This window comes from Arvicanthis niloticus, chromosome 2 (genome assembly GCF_011762505.2).
Source record: "Arvicanthis niloticus isolate mArvNil1 chromosome 2, mArvNil1.pat.X, whole genome shotgun sequence".
NCBI lineage: Eukaryota > Metazoa > Chordata > Mammalia > Rodentia > Muridae > Arvicanthis > Arvicanthis niloticus.
The window spans coordinates 127,660,735-127,683,256 of NC_047659.1; the positions used below are offsets into that span (position 1 = coordinate 127,660,735).

Genomic DNA, 22,522 nt, shown 5'->3' on the forward strand with positions numbered 1-22,522 from the left:
ATAGATATTGTGCTTTCATTCATTCTTAGTATTATGTAAAAATCACCCAGGTGGTACTGGTTTTAAAGGTATGAAGGAGTCATGGAGAGCAGCTAAGGCTTGGTACTGTGAGAGGCCAGGAAAAGCCATTGGTGAAGGTACAGCCTCAGTTACATGACCCAGGATTAAAGGGACCATGCAAAAAAGTTGAGTCTTGGCACCATGAAGAGAGCCTATGAAAGGCTATTGCTGAAGCCTATTTGCAGTAGAAGACCTCAGTGTATTGGAGATGCCAGTACCATGGGATGACCACCAAGAACAGCAGCAACAGTGGAGTGGAGTTAGCCAGAGCCTCGAGTGCTACAGAGGGCAGAGCTAGAAACGTGATCCAAGCCTTTGGAGGAGCCCAGAAGATCATGTGTGGATCCAAGACATTGGAACAAAAAGCTGAACAGTTGAAGTTGCCTTGGAGACCCAGGATGTTAGAGATGACACATCTGTGGGATACCTGACAAGGAAAGTTGCTAACAAAAAGTGGAACCAGCCCAAAAGAAAAAAACTGTGTTGCAGTCAACAAGGATGAAAGGAGTTGAAGATCTGAAGACTGTCTGATATCAGATATGGAGATGCAGAGTTTGGAGTTTGCCCAGCTGGTTTTCTCTCTTGCTTTGGTCCAGTATTTCCTCACTATTACGTTTTAGAATGGTAATGCATATCCTATGATTTTGGAAGTATGTGATCTGCATTTTTTATTTTTTATTTTATAGGGGATAACAGTTAAGAGATCGCATGAATCTCAGGAGAGACTTTGAACTTTGGATTTTTAAACATTGTTGTGACTGATAGATTATGGGGACATTTGAAGTTGAACTAAATGTATTTTGCATTATGCTATGGCTAGGTACAGCTCCCATAGACTCATGTGTTTGAACAAGCCTATGGGGACCAGGGAGTGGAATGTGGTGGTTTGAATATGCTTGGCCCATGGGAAGTGGCACTATTAGGAGGTGTGTCCTTGTTGGAATAGGTGTGTCCTTATTGGAGGAAGTGTGTCATTGTATAGGCAGGCTGTGAGATTTCCTACTGCTAAGGGTCCACCCAGTGTGGAAGAGAGTCCCTCTCTTGGCTGCTTGCAGAAGACAGTCTCCTTCTGGATGCCTTCAGATCAAGATGTAGAGGTCTCAGCTCCTCCAGCACCATGTCTGCCTGCCCACTGCCATATTTCCTGCCATGATAATGGACTGAACCTCGGAAACTATAAGCTAATCCCAATTAAATGTTTTCTTTTATAAGAGTTGCCTTGGTCATGGTGTCTCTACACAGCAATGAAGCCCTAACTAAGACACAAGTCAAATCAAGACTATAAAAGCATGTTTATTGAGAGACAGCTCTCAGGAGGATTCACCTGTCTCCCAGGGGAGTTTTATAGAGCTTAGACTCCAAGGTCTCACCAGCATCAGCATCAGCATCAGGACCATGTGCTCCTGGATGTCTCTGATGAATCTTGGGGCATTAGCAGGGACCTAAGCCAGAAAGGCCATCAGTGGGTGGGGTAGAAAGTCTAGACCTGGAGCAATAGCACACTGACTGGCAGCTCTGAGGTCCAAAGGTCATTGCTGTGGGAATTTCCCATTCCTGCAAACAGCTCCTGGCTGGGAACACCCTCAAACCATCTGAAGTAAGAAAAACAAATTCCCATCCCCCAGCAAGTCTCCAGTCTCCAAACTGCCCCTCTCTGCCCTTTAAGCTGCAAAGCCCTGGAGAGCCTCCCGTTCAATGCCAGCTTTTCACACGGGGAACTGAGGTCTGAAGGAAAGAGGGAGCCCAAGGAAATGAGGGAGGAGCTGAACATAGCAGGAACATGTCACATGTCACTCTGACCTGGTTCAGGGGAAGCAGAGGCTCCCTGGGGACCCTGGAACATGTGTGTGAGCTCTGTTCTCTCTGTACCTCTGTACTTGTTGTTGGGACAATTCTTCTTATCTTAGTGCCTGGCCCTAGTATACCACCTCCTCAAACAGGTCTTCCTTGACCAGTATATGCTGGTAGCCATGAGCTACCTCAGTTATCCACCAGAGATTAAAGTGCACACCCTGGAGGGCTGAGCAGGTACAGTGTGGCCTTCACCAACAAGGATCTGGCGTATAAAAACCTCAATAAACACAACTTCCTTCTAATCCTCATCAATGCTTAGCAGCAGCCACACGGTAAAAGACATATCTGGAAATAACCAAGTTTGGGGTCTGGCCCAGGGACAAAGGCCTCTACAACCCTCTGCCCCTGTGACAAGGACTACATGGTACCTGGAGTCCTGTGGGGTTGCCTGTGCTGCACCTACACACGTAACCCCAGTGCTATCAGTCCTTCCTGTGTGTCACACCATTGTTCCCTCCACATTCAGCCTGACAAAGTTACTGAGGTACCCCCAAGTCCATGGGAAGTGAACAGGCTCCATCTTTAATTTTTTTAATTATTTTTTATACAGATGGTTATTTTTCCGGTATACATCTGTTGTGCACTCCCTATGTGCAGTGTCTGAGGAGGCCAACAAAAGGCACTGGATCCCCCTGGGACTGGTGTGAACAGATGACTGCGGGGTACCATGTGGGTGCTGGGAATTGAACCCTGGTCCTCTGGAAGAGCAGCCAGTGCTCTTAATCACTGAGCTATCTCTCCAGCCCCAGTCTCTATTTTTTGATGAAGAGTACCAGAGAATCTGCAATCATGTTTCTAAGTGACCACTGTTACCACAAAGCAGAGTGTGGTTAACATCATGCTGAGAAAGACATGCAAGGGATTCTGGGATCTCAGGGAAACATGGGAGTGGTCAGGAAAGGGTTCCTGGAGCCATGGGTGGAACAAAGTTTAAAATTACTGGAAATTATGGGCAAAAGCTGAAAACAAAGGACCATCCCTCCTATAATTTTTTTCTGCTATGGAATTTTATTATCTCTACTTACACCAAACAGAAAAATCTCCAGGACCACATCTCAGTACCAAGTAAACTACAGAGTTAAATGTTCTGTGTATGCTAAGCGAGCAAGCATTCTACCACACAGTTATATCTTGAGCCACAAATACCCACAACCTTACCAACCTAAGCAGAGACAACACTTCCTAACTTCTTGACAATTTTGACTTTGATCAAAGGCATAGAACCCTGCAATAGTGTCATTAGTAATGACATTGCCTGTTTATTTCTGCAGTTTTGTCACCAAACCAGACCCAGATGCTGCCCTCATGCCTCTTGGAAGCTGGACCTTGGGAGACGAGAGCTGTAGGTGGGAAGTCAGGTTTATTCCAAGGCTGGCGATCTGGATGGTCCAGGGAGCTCTACCCTCAGAGCTTCAACATGCTCAACACAGAGAACTCAACACAGAGAGGCTTCACGGGGAGAGAAAAGACTACACTGTGGGCAGGAAGGTTACCCATTGCTCAGAGCTTCATGGCCCTGGGTGTGACTTTTTATTTTCCTCTTACTCTGGCTGTGGAGCATTGCAGTTTGGGCCTCACACGTGTGGTGCTTTGTACATGCCTTAGTGATACCCCACAGAGCCTTGGCCTCCTGCGTTCGCTTTACAAACTTAGGACTTCTCCATGTCAGCCCTCCGGGCAGTTCAGGGGAATTGTGTTAGTTTATACTCACAATGAAAGGCTGAAGAGGGCAGGCACTGCATGCCCTGGTGTGAGGGTCCCCGATGCTCTCTGTTCTGTAAAATCTTAGAGTGCTTAGCAGTTAACATCTTTATCATAAGCTACACTTAGAATCCTGGCACTGGGGAAGTGGAAAGGGCTTGAAGTAAGATCAAGAGTTCAAGACCAACCTGGGCTACATAGGAAGACGCTCCTCCCTCATCTCCAAAAAACAAAGAAACAAAGAAACAAACGGAAGAATTTTCTAGAATGCAGGGAAACAGGGAGGGCATGTGATCCTCACAAAAGGTAAAGGAGAAAGACGGAACGGAAGGATGACACTGCCAAGCCCAGCTCTCAGGGGACGCGGGCACCATTGCAATCTTGCTCGGAAAGACCGTGTTAAAATCTGTGTGACTAGTCCACCTTCCCTGACGCCTTAACGGGTGCTCACTCCTCTGCCTGGGTCACACAGCAGGGTGACACATTAGAACACGGACTGTTATGCACAGCAAGTTCCTGAAGGAATATCGCTGGGGTCATGGGGCACAAGGCTGTTTTGAGAGCTTTGGGGTGGTGTTTGGTTTGGCATAGTGCTGGAAAGATTTGCCAAGTTGCTGTCCAGACAGTTATCCCATAGCAAAGTTGGGAGGAGAAGTGCCTAGTTAAACAGTTAAAAGAACAGAGAGCAGGAGAAGCCAAACCTACTTTGCCTTCCAGCTTTCATGGGCTGGGCTGTCACCTTGAGTGAACCTCTGTTTCCTGTCTGTGACCCCAGGCCTTCCTAGCAGAGAGTCAAAAAGATTGGCGGAGGAAAGGCAGAACCTCCAGGGAGTGTGGGGTTTCCCCCCCTCCTCCCCGCAGGGGAAAATAGGCGTGGCTTATCCCCTTGGAAGCAGGCCTACCCTCCTAACCTGAGCAGTGGTAACAACAATGACCCTGCTTGGTGTCGCAAGCAGGTTCCAGTCTGTGGGCCTCACTTTCCCGCTTCCAGGAGCCCGCCCGCCCTCAAGAACCGCCCCTAGCTCTGGCTTTGGCTAGTTAAGCACACCAGAGCCAGCCCTGTCCTCATTCACCCACGGAGCATCCAGGATGAAGGCTGGGGCTAGACCTCTGCTCTCGACATTGGTGGGGCTGCTGCTCCTGTCTATACCAGGGACTCGGGGTGCCAACCCCGCCCTGGTTGCCAGGATCACCGACAAGGGCCTGGAGTACGGTAAGAAGCCATAATGTAGGCTGGCCTAGGAGGCAGGATACCAGGCACAGCCTGGATGTGGAGGGCATTGTCCCTCTGGTGGGGAGCCTGCTATGTGGGTGTGTGGCAATAGCTTTGCTTCTGGCTGGTCACTCACCAAATGTGTGACCTCAGCACATAGCTTGTGTTTTCTGGACTGGGAGGAAGGTTTGGGTTCCAGCAGCCTAAGCAGGAGGTAATGGAGAAAGGCAGCTCGCAGTGGGCAGATAGGCTGGGAAGAGGAGCTTGGTAAACAGCCCACCCAGCGCTTGGGACCGGTCCTTTGGAAGAGTCTTGGTGGGATTTAAAAACAAGACCTAAAACCACAAATCAGAAGTAGAAGCAGTTAGAGACTGGGAGGGACCAAGTGAGGCTAGGGGTGGGGAAGGGATGTACCCCTCGGCATGTGAGTGGCAGTTATGTGACTTACCAAACATTAAAACTTATTGATCGGTGCCTTCATGGTGAGCATTCCTTAGGTGCGTTTATGCATGCTACTCCCAGCTTGCTGGTTTTGCCCTCTCTCTCTCTCTCTCTCTCTCTCTCTCTCTCTCTCTCTCTCTCTCTCTCATCTTTCTCCCTTTTTAAATTTTAATTGAACTCAAGGTCTTAAACCTGCCAAGCAGGTACTCCACCACAGAGCTATGGCCACAGCTGCACCTTCTCTTTTTCATTTTTAGTGAACTGTTACTCAGGCTAGCTTTGAACTCACTCTATATGTTGAGCAGGCCTTGAACTTGTGATTCTCCTGCCTCGACCTCCTAAAGTAGCCTGGGTTCCATTTCTGGACCACCAGGGTTGATCCAACTTCACAGACTAAGAAAAGGTATTTGACAAGATACTGAGAGAGACATAGAATTATCTCGCCCAAGGGATGTTTGTACCGCTCAGACATCACTTCAGCAGAGCCTCCGTACCTTATCTAATAGTCATAACTTTCCTTCAGTTGAGTAGGGATGGTGGGATCTAAAACAGGCTATGGACAGAAGGGGAAATCAGGGAGGGCTTCCAGGGGGAGGTAAAGTAGAACCAGCAATAAGAACTAGCCAGGGACAAATAATGACGTTCCATTGGAAAGATCCTTCTGTACACACCCTAAAGAAGAAGTCTCATTGAAAAGGGTGGAAATGGATGTCACTAGTGACCTGTGTGCACTGCCCAGCTGAGGGCAGACTCCGGTCAGAACACAGAGTGGGGCCACTAACTGCCTTTGTTTGGGAATCCCGAGTCAGGAGCATTTGTCTTCTGCCTTTTTCCCTAGGCACATGTGCCAAGTGTGTGCACCCAGTGCTCTGAAGTTGACTGTGCGGTTACTTTGTTGTTCTGGGCATTTACTGAGCACCTACTGTATGCAGCCGTGAGCTGTGAGCGCCTGTTCTGCTCTAGGTTGCCACTGGTTTGACAGGCTGGGCTCCAAGCTCCATTATGCCCATGAGGAAGGGTTTATTGTTTCTTGATGTATAAGAGAAGAATTTCTATTCCTGCACAAACATCATGACCAAGAAGCAAGTTGGGGAGGAAAGGGTTTTTTCAGCTTACATTTTCACATTGCTGTTCATCACCAAAGGAAGTCAGGACTGCAACTCAAGCAGGTCAGGAAGCAGGAGCTAATGCAGAGGCCATGGAGGGGTGCTACTTACTGGCTTGCTTCCCCTGGCTTGCTCAGCTTGCTTTCTTATAGAACCCCGGACTACCAGCCCAGGGATGGCACCACCCACAATGGGCCCTCCCACCCTTGATCACGAATGAGAAAATGCCTTACAGCTGGATCTCATGGAGGCATTTCCTCAAGGGAGACTCCTTTCTCCATGATAACTCCAGCTTGTGTCAAGTTGACACACAGAACTGGCTGGTACCCCAGGGGACTTGTTCAAAGCCACTTGGTTAGAAAACTGTCACTGCCAGGATTCTAGCTCTGAAATCCTCCCAGTGTGTTTTCTACACGGACTAGGGAGGATGAAAGAGAGGGCCACACCCAGGCACTCAGCACACTTTTTCTGGTCATGTTGTTGGTAAAGGCCTCCCTGTTCTCACCTATAGAATGGGCCCACACTCTGACAACCCTGCACGATGTGCTGACTTCAGGGCATGAATAGGCTCAGCAGCCTGTGCTGTGACTGCCAGCAGTGAGAAAGCTTGCTTCTCTAGCCAGGGATGGTGGGAGCAACTGAAGAATTTGGAGCACAGGGCAGGAGGCGTGGTGGCCAGGCTGACCTTAGCTTTTTCTTGTCTGCAGCGGCCAAGGAGGGGCTGTTGGCTCTGCAGAGAGAGCTGTACAAGATCACACTGTCTGACTTCAGTGGAGACTTCAAGATCAAGGCCGTGGGCCGTGGGCACTACGAGTTTCATAGGTGACTGGAGAGGGAACAAAACCCAGGAGTATGTCCTGGAAACCTCTTGGGTCAGGAAGTGGGGGGCTCAGGGAGGCTTTTTCAGAGGGTCCCCAGCTGGGTCCCTGTGGTCAACACACAGCAGTGTTAATGAGTGTGTGGCCCGAGTCTCAGTTTCCTCATCTGTGTAATGGAGGTGCTGCTGCTCTCTCCCTTAAAGGGCTAATTCAGAACCTGGCTATTTTGTGTTACCTGGAAGGGAAGACTGGCTTAGAACTTAAAATGAGGTGTCCTGAACACTAGCATTGCCTTTTGTGGATGGAGCAGTCAAAGAAGGCTTCCCAAAGGAGGGGCCACCTAAACTGAGTCTTCAAGGCTGGGACCTATGGTTTCCCATGACCCCAGCTTTGGCCCCTCCTAGTCTCCTCTAAGGGCTATCTCAGGCTTTCTTAAATCTGGCCCCCTTCCTAGGCATGAGAAGCACAGAGTTGTAGGAAGGATCTGCCATCTGACACCTATGGGCCCTCCCAGGATACTGTCACGGGCCATGGAGGCTCACAGGGACCAATCCTGTGTACCTGCAAGCCACTGAAACCCTTTCTCAGAGTGTAGTCCTCCTATTGTGAAAAGGGGCGAGCCCAGCACCAGCCTGCTGCAGGCCCCAGTGATGTGAGGAGGGTTGTCTGAGGCATGCCGGGCTTAGGAAGAACTCTCAAAGTCAGGGAGCCTGGTGCTGTCCCAGACAAGGCTGTGACAGAGGAAGCGTGGTTCTTGGGGCAGCTATGTCAGGCACCAGCCTGATGCCTCCCTCCTGTCTCCCTGCAGCCTGGAGATCCAGAACTGTGAGCTGCGTGGCTCCTCCCTGAAGCCACTCCCAGGCCAGGGCCTGAGTCTCGCCATCTCTGACTCTTCCATCGGCGTCCGAGGCAAATGGAAGGTGCGCAAATCCTTCCTGTAAGTTAAGTTTCCTACCCTTGGGCCCATGACTTTGGCCTTTGTTCCTTCTTCCTGGGTCATCAGAAAGACTACATGATGGACAGACAGGTGTAACCCAGGCCACAGTGGGGACCGGAGTCCAAGTCCAGAGTCTCTTTCTCTTTCTCTCTAAATTCCACATCTTCTAAGGGCACAGGCCTGCTTCCCTGATGGCTGAGTGGACTTAACGAGAGACCACATGGCCTGTTCCCGGTTTGTTTCCTACACACAGATCTAGATCCTAAGGTTAGGACCTCCCATGAGCTGTCCTTGGGAAGTGGCCTTCTGTGCTCTCCCTCAGAGAGAGAGAAACCCTGAACAGGAGCCGTAAGCTTAGGGACAGTTAGAGCTCATGGTGCAGGAATGGTGGGACTGTGGGAGACATTCATCAGTGACCCTAGCTTGGCCTGCTCACCCTCCTTCCTCTGCCCTGCAACACAGGCTATTCGGGGGCATCAGCATTCCAGCTTCTAGATGAGGTAGTCCCCTGAAGAAACACACATGGGTGACTTAAGGGCTGCAGAGATCAGAAGGTGAAGGTCAAGCAGGCAGCAGGCCTTTCTCCTCAGTTTGCTTAGGGCTTGTGCTTGCCACATTCCCATATGGGCTCTTGACAGCTCCAGTCTCTCCTTTCTTACATCTTGACTTCCTATGACTGTGGTTCTCAACCTGTGGGTTGCGACCCCTTTGTGGGGAAGCAAATGACCCTTTCATAAGGGTCACCTAAGACCATCTGGAAACACAGATATGTACATCACAATTCGTAATAAAATAGCAAAATTACAATTATGAAGTAGCAAGGAAGATAATTTTATGGTTGGGGGTTGACATAATGTGAGGAACTGTATTAAGAGGTCACAGCATTAGGACAGTTGAGAACCACTGTCCTATGAGGACCTGCCTTTCTTACCTCTATTAATCTCTCCAAAGGGGCTGTCTCCATGTGGAGTCACTACCAAGAGGTACAGGGGTGGGGCTTTAACACGTGCACTTGGGGACACGATTCAGCCCAGGACAGAAGAGCTGGCCAGCCTCAGTCTGGAGGTCTGGTCACATTTTCTCCTGAGACCTGCAGTGTCCTCTGTGGCAGTTTCCAGCCATGTCTTTTTGCAAAGCGCCACCAGAAGTGTGAAATGGCCAGGTTTACAGATTTGGTGTAAAAGTGGAGGAGGCACAAATCGTAATAATTCTTACACAGGCCACTGAAGTTTACACACTGATATGGCACATCCATTGCTACACTTATTTGAGTGGCTAGGGAGCGAACTCAGCAGTTAAGAGCTCTGGCTGCACTCGCAGAGGACCTGAGTTCTGTTCCTAGTTTCCTGTCAGGCAGCTCATAGTTCATTGTAACTCCAGCTCCAGGGGATCCGATGCCCTCTTCTGGCCTCCACAGGCACCAAACATACACACACATAAATAAAAATAAATCTGCAAAAATTAGTTTTGCCTCTTTCTCTGTTGTTTCAGTGTGGTCACTAGGCGTTTGTAAGTGGCATGTGTAACTCACACCCCGTGTCTGTTGAAAGTGCACATGTGTGTGGCAACTGTGTGCACTCTATTTCGCCAGGGGCATTGGACCACACCCCTTCCTCTAGCTTTTGTCTCCAATCCGTCCTTAATCACCTTTCTCCATGAGCATACGAAGTTCTGTTCTATTATCTTTCAAAATTGCTTTTATATTTATTCGTTTGTTTGGTTGTTTGGTTTTGGGGTTTTTTGTTTGTTTTGTTTTGTTTGAGACAGGGTTTCTTTGTGTAGCCCTGGCTGTCCTGGAACTCAGTCTGTAGACCAGGCTGGCCTCAAACTCAGATCCCCCTGCCTCTGCCTCCCGAGTGCTGGGACTGAAGGCCTGTTCTACCACCAATCAGAGCCTTTTTATGTTTTTCATGACACTGGCAGAGCGTGATGCTGATCATTTGACACATGTACATTAGTGACTTTCAAGCACAGTCACAAGGCTGTAGAACCATGGCCTCTAGGCGGTTCTCAAACATTTCCGTCACCCCAAAAACAGTCATAACTACTTCCTACTTCCCACTCTGTCCCCCAACCCCAGGCTGCACAGCTCCTCCTGTCCTGGACCTCTGCTGTGAACTTGATCACACAGCAGCCACTTGTCACTTAGGCTTTGAAGCTCATCCCCATTGCTATGCCTGATGGCATTTTATTCCCTGAATAGAGGCGGTATCACAAGTGAACCATATTTTGCCTTGTTACTTTAAAAAGCTGCCTGGGACATGAAAGTCCAAAGCGTATATATTCAAGCTATCTGTTTTTCTTTAGGTTGATTTTATTTTGAATGGTGGGGGAGGAATAGTGAGCATATGGTGAGTGAGTGTATGTATTCATAATTGCAGGTGCCTGTGGTGGTCACAGGCACCCCATCACCCTGGTTCTGACACTTACAGATGCTTGTTAGTCCTCTGATGTGGCTGCTGGGGACTGGACTTGGGTCCTCTACAAGAGCAGGCCACACACTTAACTTCTGTAATCTCCCCAGCTCCGCTCAGGCTGTTCCGTGTCTTTCTTTGAGTTTTTTGTTTTTTTGTTTTGTTTTGTTTTGTTTTGCTGTTAACCGTGATGCTTCAGTGAGCTACCCCACACAGGCATCGGGGAGAAAGAGTTGGGAGTCTGGTGTCTGGGCCTGATAGTGTGTTTTGGGACTTGGATAGGTGTGCTGGGTTGTTCCAGAAGGTTCTCCTAGGGTCCTCAGGGGGCCACTGTGCCTACAGTGTCTATTTACCTTCATCTTTAAAAGTCTTCTCAACCTTGTGGGTGGAAACCGGCATTGTTGTTAAGTTCATTTTCTACAGCGTTTTCTATTAGAGCTGCTCGGGGCCTTGGTTCCTCCCCATTGCTTCCCCCTTACTAATTCAATCATTGTGTGGATTAAAGAGTGAGCCCCTGCATCTGCTCATATGTTAAAGAGTTACTTGCACTGTCTTGGAAAATAATTTTCACTGTGTGTATTATGAAATTTTCTTCTCCAGTTTGCAGTTTACCAACCACTTCCTTCCTGACTTTGAAGAGTCCAGATCTTTCTAGAAGTACCTCTGCCAATCCCCAAAGTGTTCTGCTAGCTCTTTTCTTTATGATTAAATCTGTTTTGTGTATGATTGATATTTTTTTAATTTGTGATTAACTTATAAATCTTGGCTTGCATCTACTTGTTTTGAGTAAGAATCCAGCTTCCTCTTTATGCCCCAATGGCTTCAGGTCCTAGCTACAATGAATAACTAGGCCTCTGACCTCCTCCAGGAAACTTCATGGCTCCTTTGACCTGGATGTCAAAGGTGTCACCATTTCAGTGGACCTCCTCCTGGGCATGGATCCCTCAGGGCGGCCCACGGTCACTGCCTCTGGATGCAGCAGCCGCATTTGTGATTTGGAGGTGCACATGTCGGGACACTTGGAGTGAGTTACCTCGAGGACTCCCTGGGTATGGTCTTGGTTGGGCTCTAGTAAGTGTCCAGAACTGGGTAGCATGCTTAAGGCCCCCACAGACACAAGACCATCCTTTGAGGACCCTGTTGGGACAAGACTCAAGGTAGGAGAGCCGAGGTGCCACTTCAACAAGTCAACAGACTTAGGGGACCTTATCAGGGGAGGAAGCTTTGGGTACTGTTCAAGCCCCTGTTCAGTTCACTCTGCCTCCCAGTCTCGGTTCCCCTGGCTAGAAAATAAGACTCTAGTTCCAACAGCAAATCCCCTGACCTTAGCAGATCTTGCAGAAGGCTGGAGCCAGCCATACTGACTATGGCAGTGTGCTGGGACACTGGTTTTGTGAGCCACCTGATGTAGGTGCTGAGAACCAAACCTGAGTCCTCTGCAGGAGAAGTATGTGCCCTTAACCACTGAGCCATCTCTCCATCTGGCTTTCTCCATCCCTGCTGTCCCTGTACCCAGCAGCAGACAGCTGACTGTGTGCTGTGTCCCTTGCCCAGGTGGCTGCTGAATCTCTTCCACAACCAGATCGAGTCCAAGCTCCAGAAAGTACTGGAGAATAAGGTAAGAAAGGCCAACGGGGACCAGTGGATCTCCCCACAAGCCTCTGTCTCTGCATAGGCTGTCTGGGTCCATAGACACATACAGGATCACAGCTCAGAGAAGAAAAATCGCTTGCCTAGCTAGGCCATAGAGCCAACATAGGGTGGCGCTGGCCAGCATTCAAGGTTCTAAACTCCATCCATCTCCACCCAGTTAGGCAGAAAGTAGCCAGGTGCCTGGTCAAGGTGAAACAGGGTCTAGAGGGGCAGAGACCCTATCAATCCCCTTCTGGCCTTGCCTACCATGTCCGTGCCACCCTGCATCCTCAAGTCCAAAAAGAAGTCATTGCCCAGGTGCCTCCAGGGACCTGGCAGGAACCTGGCTGGTGGGAACTGGGCAAAATCATGAGCCCCTGTCCTGGCTGCAGAGGCAATGACGTCATGTCATATTTTCCCGTGTAAAAACTAATATGATATCTCCAGGTTTCATATAGCATTTATTTATTTTATGTATATGAGTGTTCTGTCTACATGTACACCTGCATGCAAAAGAGGGCATCTGATCATATTATAGATGGTTGTGAGCCACCCCATGGTTGCAGGAAATTGAACTCAGGACCCCTGTTAGAGCAGCCAGTTGTCTTAGCCTATGAGCCGTCTATCCCTTCAGTCCCTATCTCCGCGTTTTATAAGCTTTGACTAGAACAGAGACATTTACATTCCATGTAAATATTCAATTTCTGTAAACACACTTTCACCCCCAAATCCCAGTTGTGAAATACTGAACTCTGGAGCTGTGTCGGTAACAATGACTGTGGAAAAGCAGAAAATAAAGGAAGAATGTATACACATACACCACACACGTTTGGCCTTGCTCGCCCTCTGGCGGTTGAAGCAGGAACATCGGAACGCACTTCCACACATGGTCTAGGGGAACTTGACAGCCTCATACCCATGACTTATTATCAAAGTGACTTATATTCCCTGCTGCTGCTCCTAATAATGATTAGTAATAATATAGTAATATACATTACAATAATCACCATAAAATACAGTGGTATAATTATTGTTTTGCTCAATATAATTAATGTGAATATACTATTCTTATTTACAAATAACAGTTGCTGTTGTGTAATCTTGTGCTTTGGCCAGGAATAATGAACTAAGTTTTTTATTTTTGCATAATCTTGGCTTATTATTATTGTTATTGTTGTTATTGTTATTATTTTGATGTTTAAAGACAGGCTCCTACTATATAGCCCAGGTTGGCCTCAAGCTTGAGATATTCCTGGGGTTATAAACATCAACACTAAACTGGACGTGACCTCAGACTTTGGAAGTGAGACTGGAGAGGCTCAGAGGAGTTTATTAAGTTAGCAGTGCTGCCTGGTTAGAGCAGGGGGTCACCTTCCTAGTAGTGGGGCTCTTTCTTCCAAAGGCCTTTGAAGAGCTGAGTGCCTTGGAAGAGTTGAAGATCTAGCTTGGACCCTGCTCTCTGTGAGCTTTCAAACGTCTCCTTCCTGTAAGCCCCCATCTGTGGAGGCCACAGGACTTGCTCTTCCCTGCTTAGGGTAGAATGCACTTTCTGAACCTTCAGGGCTACGAAGGCATACTCCGGAAGACATGCTAACATGTAAGAAGCACTCGGCCTCTGGTCTTGTGAGCAAGCAGAACACAGAGATGCAGAGGTCTCATGGCTGATGTGTACTGATCAGGATTTAAACCCAGAGGGCTTCCCCCTCCTTGCAGCCCCTTAGGCACTAGGCTTCTATGCCTCCAAAAGACCCTGCTAGGCATCTGGGACCAAGGATGCCATGTTTCCCCTCCACAACTATTTAGGTCTCTGAAAGAATAGAGTACCCAGGCTGAAAATTTGGGGGTTTGATGGGATATTCTTCCCAGAGAAGGAACAACCCTAGGTGGGGCTGACAGTCTCTGAGCTCCCCAGCTGTACCCCCACATATCCCAGGCTATCACCCCTTTCTTTTGCTCCATGACACCTCACAGATGACCTTCCCAGCTGCAAAGAGAATCTGAACTATTACCCTTGGCTGCCCAACTCTCATGGCCGTCCCCACTGCCTACTACCTGACTGGTAGTGTTCTAGAACTGCTTGCCCTGAAGCGTGCATTAGACATGTCTATCCTCTTCTGAGAAGCCACCTGCGACCACAGCTCCAGGGCAAAGCTTCCATGTCTCTCTCTTTCATTGCACACATGGGTACACTGCAGTCAGTGGTAACCCACAAATCAGAAAGAGCTTTAGGGCTGGGCATGGTGGCACACGCCTGCAATCCCAGCACCCGAGTGCTGAGGCAAGAAGATTTCAAGTTTGAGGCCAGCCTGAGGTACATAGGAAGATTCTGTTAAAATAGAAGAGAGCAGGGCAGAGATAGCTCAGTGGGAAAAGACCTTATTGTACAAGCCTGAGGACCTGAGTTTAGATGTCCAGCCCCATGTAAAAGCCAGCGGCGTGGTACATCTGTAGCCAAATGCTATGGGGTTACAAAGTGGCAGGTTCTGGGGGCTTAGTGGCATCCAGTCTAGCTGAATAGTGAGTTCTAGGTTCAGAGAAAGACTGTGGTTCAAGAAAACTAAGGTGGAGGGAGATAGAAGAAGATACCTAAAGTAGACCTCTGGCTTCATCTGCATGCACAGGGGTGTGTACCTGCAGGCATCTGCACATATGCATACATACAACACCCACAATAGAAAGGAAAGAAATGCTGTTTAAAGTGGAAAGCTCCTGTGTACACATAAACAAAGAAAATATTTATGTATGCGTTCAGACATAAGTAAATGTAAGTTGACACAGGACATGGAGTTGTACTCTGAGGAAGGCTCATGGTGGACACAGGACTTGGCCTTTTCATCTGTGAAATGGGCTTGCCGCAAACTCCACTTCCTCAACTGGCTGAGGATGAAGTCACTTGCAGACCGTTCCATGCTGATGACCAGTGTTCACATTTATTTATTTACTTATTATTTGTGAGAGGGGCACATGTGCCATGGTGTCCTATAGAAGCCGGAGGCTAATTTGCAGGGATTATTCTGTCCTTCCAATCTGTGGGTCCTAGGTATCTAACTTGAGTGTCAGCACTGGTCACAAGTTTCTTTACCCACTGAGCCACCCCACCGACCCCATCTCTATATTTAAGACCCTTTTCCTCCTCCTGGCTTCTCTGTTGTCCGGAGGGAACCACATAGTTAGCACCTTGCCTTTCAGAGTATTTACTTTTGGTTTTTTGGGAAACATTTCTTCTTGGTCATATTTCATTGGCTTATATCATAAATAACTCAAGTTATTACAAAGCCAGGACAGCAAACAGGCTTGGAAACATATATTTCCTGCTTTTAAGAAGCTCATGGCTCCACTGGTGGCAATAAATTGTCTGTAAGTGGTTCATAGACATGGCCACTGGATTTCCTAGGAATACTCGGAGACAGGGGCTGCAGCAGCTGTCATGACCCAGCGATAGCCAGTAGGGGGCGACTGTAGGACCCCTATGAACAGGGCCAGCTGTTCAGCTCAAAGCCCCTGCCGCTTCCTCCCCTAAGAAGCCTGTAGTGGTGGCTTCCCAAACCACCTCCCACCAGTGCTTCTCTCTGCAGACGGCCAGCCTTGGGCTTGCTGTGAACAGTCTCCTCGGACCCTGTTGGAATCCATGTTGGGGCTGATATGATATTTTTTAATTACTTGTGCTTTGGCTGCACCGGGCATATGCTAAGCAGTTATGGATATTTATAGGTAGCTGAGTGCAGAGTAGATGTCACCGAGAGCTTCCAAAGGTGCAGACTCACACAGCCTTTCCCTTCCTATTCCTCTCAGATTTGTGAGATGATCCAGAAGTCTGTGACCTCTGACCTGCAGCCGTATCTCCAGACTCTGCCAGGTAGGGTACCATGCGCCTGTGGGGAGGTAGGGCATCACACACCCCTCGGGGTCTCTATTTCTCTTCATAAACCGGTATTCGAACCCTGTCAAATATTCAGAGACAAGAGAGTAGAAAGTAGCGATTTAAAATCCTCTTCTCTCCTCAGCTTTTCTACAGTGAGGCACCCTTGACTGGGGGTGGATGCTTTCAGATAATTCATGTCCAAGCATGTCAACACATAAACTCATGACTGTGTGTTCTCCTGTGCCTGAGTACATGTGTGCATGCCGAATTGTGAAGATTTACCTCTCAGTAGATACAGTATAGGCATTAATCTGGTCTTTACATTTGAATGACTTAGTGAAACTTCTATGTCACTGTATGGAGAGAGAGAGAGACAGACAGAGAGAGACAGAGAGGGAGAGACAGACAGACAGAGAGAGGGGGAGGGGGAGAGAGGGAGAGACAGACAGACAGAGAGGGGGGAGGGAGGGGAGAGAGAGACAGAGGGGGGGAGAGAGCGAGGGTAAGTCTGGCAGCCTGAACTAAGCATGCCCTGGACTAGACTGTCCCCTCCTTCACAACCCTGGTTAGGTGAATGTTCCAGGTCCCTGAGCCAGCCCGGGCCTCAGGTGAAGGAGTGTCAGCAAGTGGCCTTTTATTGCTAAGCATGGCGTCTCTGAGACTCCTACAATCCCAACACTTGAGAAGTAGAATCAGGAGGACCAGGGATTCTCAAGACTAGCCTTTAGTAGATAGTGAACTACAGGCCAGTCTGGGCTACATGAGATTGTCTCAAAAACAAATCTTACTTTTAACCCAAATATACTGATGGAGAGAAATACTGAAATTGTAGCCAGCCTCCAGACCGAGAAGGTCCCCTTCAGTTACAGTCCTCAGCAGGTGTCAGGTCTGCGCTGTACATCAGTGGAATCTCACTGTCTTCTGAGACTCTCCAGATGCCAGAGACCTTCCAAGTCTATCTTTCAAACAGGAGGTTAGTTCATACTGCTGTCCCAGGGATGTTCATGCACTCTCCTTACTGATGATATAAGCTGCCGGCACACAGCCATCCCTCCATCCATCTCCACTGTGCTGTTAAGGCCCGTTGGGTAGTTATTGTTACAGACTGTCCTGGGCTGGACTGCTGTGAATATCGTGGGCTCTGTGGCTGCAAGTCTTATAGACCTATGAATGACGTCACAAGCTGGGCTGTTCAGTATTGTATCCTGCCAAAAGGTTTCCAGAGCACTTGAGGCAGCTGCACAATTTTAACAGCTGTGTAGTATTTCACTGAGGGCATCCTCAGGTATTTATCAGTCCCCACTGATGAACATTGTCTTAGTCACTGTTCTATTGCCACAAAGAGACACCAAGATCAAGGCAACTCTTCTGAAAGAAAGCATTTAATTGGGGGCCTGCTTACAGTTTCAGAGGATCAAGAAGCATGGTGGCTTGCAGGCAGGTCCTGGAGCAGCTGAGAGCAACATCCTGATCAGTAAACAGAGAGAGAGCCTAGGCCTGACATAGGTGCTTTAAACCTCAAATTCCACCCACCCCACTCCCAGTGTCACACTTCCTCCAACAGGGCCACACCTCCTAATCCTTCTAATCCTTTCAAATAGTGCCACTCCCCTGTGGCTAAGCATTCCAATACATGATCCTATTGGGGGCCGTTCTTACTCAAACTACCATAGACAAAAGTTTGCTATTTTTTTTTTCCAGTGGGCACAAGGCAGCAAGGAATGCCTTGAATTTGCTCTTTGCCCACATTCAACAGTACATCCGAGGAGCGATGTTCCCAGTCCAAGTTCCAGGGTGCATATGGGAAGTTTGCACTTGACAAAGAGTCTGAGTATTCCACAGTGAGGCTCCTGAGCCCCTGGGTGGCACTTGTTAACACCCCTTCAACTGAAGCTGAGGCTGGCACATCTTACTGTACATGGAACAGTCGCTCAACCAGGACCGTGGGGGAAGAGCTGAACTTTCTGGTCATTTTGCTTAGCATGAAGGTCTTTTGTGTGTGTCCCTCAGGCTGGCTATGACCACCCAGGTCTGGAAATTGCTTATGCCTGAGGCTGAGCCTCACACCCCACCAGTGCTTATCCACCATGGAAGTGGAGAATTTTACCTTGTCCCATTGTTGGAGAGGCACAGCCTGGGAGCTGGAATGTGAGGGTGGAGGGTCTTTTATATGATTTATTTTTATTATTTATTATTTTAAATTGTGTGTATGTGTGTGTATGTGTATAATATGTGTGTGTATGTGTGATGTGTGTATGTATGTGTGTGTGTATTTTTGTGTGTATTTGTGTGTATATGTGCATATGTGTGTATGGTGTGTGTGCGCGTATGTGTGTGTGTGTATTTGTGTGTGTATGGTATGTGTATATGATGTGTGTGTATGGAATATGTGTGTATTTGTGTGTGTGTGTGTGTGTGTGTGTGTGTGTACACATGAATTCAGATGCTCTGAAAGCCTAAAGGAGTCAGATCTCCCTGGAACAGGTGGTTGTGAGTAACCTGACCTGGGTGCTGGGAATTGAACCCTGGTCCTCTAACCCTCTCTCCAGCCCCCAGGTGGAGGCTCTTTAGAGAAGCAGTAAGTGCTCATTCTTCTTTACTTGCGACAGGCCACACCTAGCCCCACATCTGCCCCTCACTCTGTTCCTGCTCTAATTCACAGTCACTGCGGAGATCGACAGTGTCCTGGGCATTGACTACAGTTTGGTGGCAGCTCCCCAAGCCAAGGCCCAGGTACTGGATGTGCTGTTTAAGGTGAGTGTGCAGGAGTGGGAATTAGCCACAAGACACAGGCCAGTACTCATTCTTGGGTCACCTGCTCCCTAACTTTACGGCTATCCTCATTTTAGGGGTTCATGTGCACGGGGCCCAGAGTTATGGAGTGGTAGGTATCGAGCGGGTAGTGTTCCCAGCTGTGATAGTCACACAGAGTGTCTCTATATCACCCTCAGCCTCAATACTTCCACTTGCCCTCCCTGATGCAGGAGGGTATCTGAACTGGGTGGGGCAGATGGGCTGGCCAACACACATCCTGTTGTTTCCATAAAGCAAGCACTTCCAGGGCCCTTATGCAGAAAGAGACACAAATTTGCCCAAAAGAGTTCATCATCAGAGAGGCAGTTTAAGATGGCGTTTCCAAGTCCGTGCCCCTCATCAACCAGGTAGGAAACCCTGAGCTCAATGGCTAGCCATGGGATAGACTTTAAACAGTCTGACTGTCTCCATTTCTCTCTCCAGGGTGAAATTTTTAACCGGAATCACCGCTCCCCAGTTGCTACTCCGACTCCTACCATGAGCCTACCTGAGGACAGTAAACAAATGGTCTACTTTGCCATCTCAGATCATGCCTTCAACATAGCAAGCAGGGTTTATCACCAGGCTGGGTACCTGAACTTTTCCATCACAGATGACATGGTGAGAATGTGGGCTTCACTGCTTCCCCAGGACAGCACAGCTCATCCTCCCACTCATTCTGTTTTACTTCCACTAGAATAGTGAGTTATTGCTAAGCAAATATCAAGACCAAAAAATATATTAGCATGATTTCTATTCGTTTCTTGGGTCACCAGAAAACTCAAGGCCAAGTTCTTTATCAAATAACTATCAAAGATTGTCTGTGCATCTGTGTTTGACCTTCTAGTCTAGGCCTAGTCTGACTTGTGCTTTTCTCTTGTCCTGAACTCCTGCATCTCTGTTAAAAATAATTTAATGGGGGCTGAAGGGATGGCTCAGTGGTTAAGAGCACTGGCTGCTCTTCCAGAGGTCCTGAGTTCAATTCCCAGCATCCATGTGGTGATTCACAACCATCTATAACCATAGTCCTGTGGGATCCAATGCCTTCTTCTAGTATGCAAATGTACATACAAACAAAACACCCATATATATAATATTACATATTATATATAACATATTATGTATAATATATAATATTATATTTTAAAATATTAATATTAAAATATTAAGTATTTTAAGAATTAATGGATGAGGTAAAGTCACATAACAGAGAAAGGAAATAAAGAACAAACAAAGTAAACAACAATTAAGAAGACACTAGATTTGTATTTTTTTTTTAAATCACAAATCTGTCTGGGAACTTCCCTGAAGCCAAAGTGAAAAGAGTACCTAATTTAGTAATTTGGAATGAAAGAAAGAAACATGTCTTCCTCATACATACCTTAAGGTACTGGTTGCCAGTGGAATTGGCAGACAGGAAAGTGGCTTTCACAGTAAATCACACCTTATAATCCCCTTGGTTCTTTTAGGTTTTCTAGGGTTCAAAAAGGTTTTGTTGTTGTTGTTGTTGTTGTTGTTGTTGTTGTTGTTGTTGTTGTTGTTGTTTTTTAATAGCTCCTCTTAAGAGTTGAGGTCTGTCAAGATGGTGAGGACACAGAGTGATCACCCTGGCAGAGATGGGCAGTGTTGTCCTGGAAGTGGGTTCTCCCCATTTCGCCACAGGACTTTCATGTCTCCTACCTACTTCACAGGGTGCTCTATGCACGAAAACCCCAGCCCAAAGTCACGCGGACAAGCTGGAAGGTTGTCTCAAATGGGAGAACTCTGAAGGATGCCCATAGGTTCACAGCTACACCCTCATCCCCAGGAGATTCACATGCTATATAAGACATTCACATGCTCTGTAAGACAGAGGCCTCATGGTAGCCAAGGCAACTGGACCCATAGGAAGAAGCTAGTCTTGACCTTCCCCCAGTGTCGTGGTTCATGCTGCTTATCAACCTGACAGGATCTAGAATCACTAAGAAGACAAAGCCCTGGACTTCTCTGTGCAGGATTTCCAAGATTAGGTTAACTGCAGTGGGAACCCAGCTATTTGTGGGTGGCACCATTCTGTAGGCTGAGGTGCTGGCTGACTGGGGAGCACCAGCACCACTCTCTGCTTCCTGACTGTAGATGCAGGGTGACCAGCTGCCAAAATAACCTTTCTTCAAGTTGCTTTTGTCAGGTATTTTGTTACAGTAATGAAAAGTGACTAACTCGTTCATCTCCACAATTCTCCTCAGAGTTCTAACGAAAACCTCCCTAAATGTCCCATGTCTTCTTGCTGCAGTTACCACCTGACTCCAACATCCGGCTGAACACCAAGGCCTTCCGTCCCTTCACTCCCCAGGTAAAGCCCCTTCCACCCTCCATGGATGCAACTTGAGTCCACCAGTTTGCCAAAGTTTCTCTCTAGAACCTGTGGGACCCTCTCTGTTTGACCCAGAGTCAGAGGCTGGTGAGGAGACTCCAGGGAAGGCCCGGGAACTGCAGACTTGGGGCTCCTTTTAACTGCAGACTTGCAGCATAGGCCTGAGCTTCCCTAATCAGTCTTTCCCACGGTTCCCTAGTTTTGGTGTTAAGGAGTCCATGGAATGCTGGGAAGGGCACCCTAGTTAATATCACCTACCAACCAGAGAGGGTTTACCAGAAAGCAGGCACGCTCAGCTTGCTTTAAGGGGCTCTTACATTTGAGGTTCAGGGGGTGAAAACCCAGGGTGCACATATGCCACAACAGCTCTCTACTCCTGAGTTACAATTCAGCTCCTAGTTTTTCTAATACAGGGTCTCCTATGTAGCCCAGGCTGGCCTTGAGCTTGCAGCTCCTTCTGTCTCGGCATTCCTGGAGCTTAGAACTACTGATGTACACCACTTTAGCCAGTACTGACATTTTTCTGAATGGAAAAGGAATTCTCATATCTCACAATTTTGAAGATTTAAACCGTGATGGAGGGAAAGTCTCTAGGCCCCGGCTCACCCCTGGCACCCACTTTGCATGGAAAGACTCCCCAGTTTCCCAACAGTGTCAGATCCCAGAGATTGTGAGGCGCTATGCACATGTTGGGAATTGAACCCAGTTCCTCTGCAGGAACCAAATATGCTCTTAAGCACTGAGCAGTCTCTCCGACTCCGCCTCTTCTATAGTCTCTACAGGAGACTATGTGCATCCCCCACCTCCCAGTTCTTCTGTGCAGACACGCATGCTCTGCACCCTCCCTCCTTCTTGTCTGTGGAAAACCCTCTATACTGTAAGATAAGTAGCTTCCTCCCACTTTATGGTCACAGCAAGACAACCTGACCTTGTGCAGGTACAGTCCCCAGAGAAGGGCATGTGCATTGTTTGCAGCCTTTGGTGACACCAGCGTTCGTTCTGCCACTATCAGACCTTTGCGTATATTACTTCAGTTGGTCCCCCAGATAGCTCTCCTCTCTCAACTCTTCTAACCACGCCTTGTAGAAATCTAGAGTGTTGTGCAGAGAGGAATTAAAATGATGAGAAAGAATTCAAAAGTCTGGGCTGAAGAGATGGCTGAGCAGAGAAGAGCACTTGTTGCTCTAAACAGAAGACTGGGTTCAGTTCCCAGCACCCACATGGTGGCTCACAATCACCCACAACATCATTCCAGGGGATCCGACGCCTGTTTCTGACCTCTGTGGGCATCAGGCACGCATGTTGTGTGTATAGATATGTGCAAGCAAAAACACTTGT

At 48.0% G+C, this 22,522-nt stretch overlaps 1 protein-coding gene across 1 annotated transcript in view; it reads left to right on the forward strand.

Moving 5' to 3' along the window:
* The first annotated feature begins 4,623 nt into the window (after nucleotides 1-4,623).
* The window catches only part of Lbp (lipopolysaccharide binding protein), a 28,417-nt gene continuing 10,518 nt past the window's right edge, over nucleotides 4,624-22,522 (forward strand). The window contains exons 1-9 of the mRNA XM_034495212.2: nucleotides 4,624-4,828; nucleotides 7,083-7,197; nucleotides 8,002-8,130; nucleotides 11,413-11,568; nucleotides 12,099-12,162; nucleotides 15,969-16,032; nucleotides 18,701-18,792; nucleotides 19,276-19,452; nucleotides 21,104-21,163. Coding sequence (XP_034351103.1) covers nucleotides 4,705-4,828; nucleotides 7,083-7,197; nucleotides 8,002-8,130; nucleotides 11,413-11,568; nucleotides 12,099-12,162; nucleotides 15,969-16,032; nucleotides 18,701-18,792; nucleotides 19,276-19,452; nucleotides 21,104-21,163 — 981 coding nt within the window. The 5' untranslated portion in view covers nucleotides 4,624-4,704. The remainder of the gene's footprint in view (nucleotides 4,829-7,082; nucleotides 7,198-8,001; nucleotides 8,131-11,412; nucleotides 11,569-12,098; nucleotides 12,163-15,968; nucleotides 16,033-18,700; nucleotides 18,793-19,275; nucleotides 19,453-21,103; nucleotides 21,164-22,522) is intronic.